Consider the following 2,602-nt stretch of genomic DNA (forward strand, 5'->3'; position numbering starts at 1 on the left):
TGCACACCAAGCGCATAAAAATGAAGAGGCCTGTACAAAAGCTGCTTTTGCACAATGATGTGAACACGACCTTTTTCATGAATGATTTGCCTGCAGAGTTGGACAGTCATTCACAAATTGATAATCTGATTGATTATGCTGCATCGGTACCTTGGCAGTTTGTGTTGCTATCTTTTGTCTAAATATTTGTTAGCATTCCTGGCTAAACTGTATCTTAACTCTGACTTTCCCGATTGGGTTAATATCAGGAAACAATGGCAAACAGAATCACCTTTGGAACCACTAGCAGTCCATGCAGGATTGCTGCAGAGAAAATGGGAAGAGAACAGCTGGAAGAGGATGCTGGTAATGCTAGATATTCTTCCACAATTTTCAAACCAGCTTAACACTTGTTTTAGTTTATATTAGTGGTTTAAATTTATTGTTTGTTATGATTTTTAAAGATCAAAAAGTAAGATGGGACCCGGACAAGCTGTCGCAGTGCCCTTTTGACAAGAGCCATCAAATTCGGGCCTGCCGCCTCCCTTACCACCTTATAAAGTGTAGGAAGGTGAGTCAAGCATCTTAAGAATGTAAATCTACATTCAATTAAAGCTGCATGACAGCGGCGTGACAGCTCTTCAGAAGTGAAGCTACCATTATCTAATTGCTCCTTGGAGGGTGGTTGCCTCGCAGATCATAAACATGCCATCTGCATGTTAGCATGTGGGACAGGAGGCAAATTAAATACTCAAAAGTACAAATCAAATAATTCCTTTTTCCAAAAGTGGCTTTTATTATTTTCGATAGATATTATCACACTAGTTTGTGTACAAGTGTTACTGTATATAAAAAGGGGTGTATTTCTGATGGTTTGACAGCTTTGATCGGCAGTCAGATGCTGTCACCCCACTTGTCATTGCTGCTGTGCAGAATCTGGTTGCAACGTGTGTCACAAAGGCAGCATGGCTGCCTCCATATTGAACATATTTTGGCTTCACATTTGCTGATGCAGCCACAGAGCAGTTCCCACTCAAAGACGTCACTAGACAGCAGACCTGGCGCTAAGTGCTCACTACTTGAGGTTTCAGTGCAGGCTATCAGACAGGGATCTTGGAACATACAAAGGGGCAATCTGGTACTGATTTTCAGAAATCCTGTGAATTGAATCAGCACTCCTATCATGGCTGACCTGAAGTTTAATTTCTCTCTCTTTGATGTAGAATCACCCGAAACTGGCCATCGAGCTAAAAACCTGCCCTTACAATGCTTGCCACCTAGTCCCCAAGCATGAGTTGAAAAACCACGTTGCGGCCTGTGAGGACAGAGTATCTGTGGACAAGGACGATGGTGAGATTATCACTTGTTTCTGTTTACCCTGCACATTCTGAGTTGATGCATGTTTATGCTTTATTTGAGTTCGGTTATCCTGTTTACAGAGGGAAGTGTGCCTCGTCAGCAGCAGGTCCCCGTTAGCACCTGGGTAATGCCGAACATGACGGAGGATTGGGACCAAGGTATCATTAATAGTCGTAATTATTTGTTTGTCGCTTCTTTGTACTGATTAAACAACCTACATGTGTCGTGTGATTAAGAAGCATTAAAATGTGTTTCTAGGTGGATTTTGTTACCTTCAGAGCCAGTCTTGGCATTTCCCCATTTCCAGTCTTTGTTAACCTCTAGAGTCCTGAGCTTTGGAAACCCAAGCTGTGCGGTCCTCATATGAGGACGCAGGGACTCTAGAGGTTGTTTTACAGAGGCTGATGTAAATGCTGCTCCATTTGTGTGGGGAAGAAACACCCTGTTAACCCCGAAGTAAGCAGTCTGCTCCATCTCTCTGCCTCAGCTCTTAGCACATACTTGTGCAGATTTCCTTTGTTGTCTAACATTGTCTTGTCTCTTTGCAGGCTGGAGACGAGACCTGAAAACAATCTAGGACCTAACGTTAGGCCACCAAATACCCTCCCATGGTCTGAGTTTAAGCATCCATGAAAACATGGATGGTGACAGTTGTGCTGGCTTGCTTTCTTTATTTATCTTTTAGAACCACAGTTTTTGGCTTTTGTTTTTTGTTTTTTTCTTTATCCTGCAGAAGCACAGTTGCTGTTGCCTGTATTTTATAAATTTTTTTAACATGGTTCAAGTGTTTGTGTATTAATATTATCAATGTGAAATTTTTCTGATAAAACCTTTAAAAGACTTGTCCGTGTTTACTTCCTGAAAGTGTGTATAACTTGTAGGCACAAAACCACACAATATTTCATTTATATATATTAAGGTGTATACATATGGGGAATGTTGCATGAACATAGAAATATAAATAGCAAACTAGAATTTTGCATTATCTGAAGAAAATGCGTATGGATGCTGAGTGCTGAAAAATCGCCCTGAAAATACTGAACATTTTGACACTTGAATACTTTTGCTAGCTGAAAGTATGCTGAAAATGGAATTTCCCCATTTATGTAAATGAGGCAAGATTTTCAAAATAAGGCTAAATATTTCAAAAGTATGAAGTTTAGAAAATTTCTGAAGAGAAGCATGAATGTCCTTGAAGAGCTGAACATTTTGATAGCTGAAAGTATGCTGAAGTAGAATTTTCCCATTCATTTGAATAGGGAAA

The 2,602-nt window shown here is 40.2% G+C and overlaps 2 protein-coding genes across 5 annotated transcripts in view; both read left to right on the forward strand.

Moving 5' to 3' along the window:
• gtsf1 (gametocyte specific factor 1) overlaps nt 1-2,117 on the forward strand; it is a 3,018-nt gene extending 901 nt beyond the window's left edge. For 3 of the 4 annotated variants that reach the window (XM_020619491.1, XM_020619490.1, XM_020619492.1), the window contains exons 2-7: nt 249-345; nt 444-550; nt 1,203-1,329; nt 1,419-1,496; nt 1,737-1,794; nt 1,887-2,117. In XM_020619491.1, the coding sequence (XP_020475147.1) occupies nt 255-345; nt 444-550; nt 1,203-1,329; nt 1,419-1,496; nt 1,737-1,794; nt 1,887-1,971 (546 nt within the window). In that variant the 5' untranslated portion in view covers nt 249-254 and the 3' untranslated portion in view covers nt 1,972-2,117. Of the gene's footprint in view, nt 1-20; nt 147-248; nt 346-443; nt 551-1,202; nt 1,330-1,418; nt 1,497-1,736; nt 1,795-1,886 lie in introns of those variants that run through there. The other variant, XM_020619489.1, reaches the window with a different exon arrangement.
• Nucleotides 1,976-2,602, forward strand: part of LOC109971323 (protein lifeguard 1-like) — an 8,684-nt gene continuing 8,057 nt past the window's right edge. The window contains exons 1-2 of the mRNA XM_020619475.1: nt 1,976-1,982; nt 2,072-2,091. Coding sequence (XP_020475131.1) covers nt 1,976-1,982; nt 2,072-2,091 — 27 coding nt within the window. The remainder of the gene's footprint in view (nt 1,983-2,071; nt 2,092-2,602) is intronic.

This window comes from Monopterus albus, unplaced genomic scaffold (assembly GCF_001952655.1).
Source record: "Monopterus albus unplaced genomic scaffold, M_albus_1.0 scaffold221.1, whole genome shotgun sequence".
Taxonomy (NCBI): domain Eukaryota; kingdom Metazoa; phylum Chordata; class Actinopteri; order Synbranchiformes; family Synbranchidae; genus Monopterus; species Monopterus albus.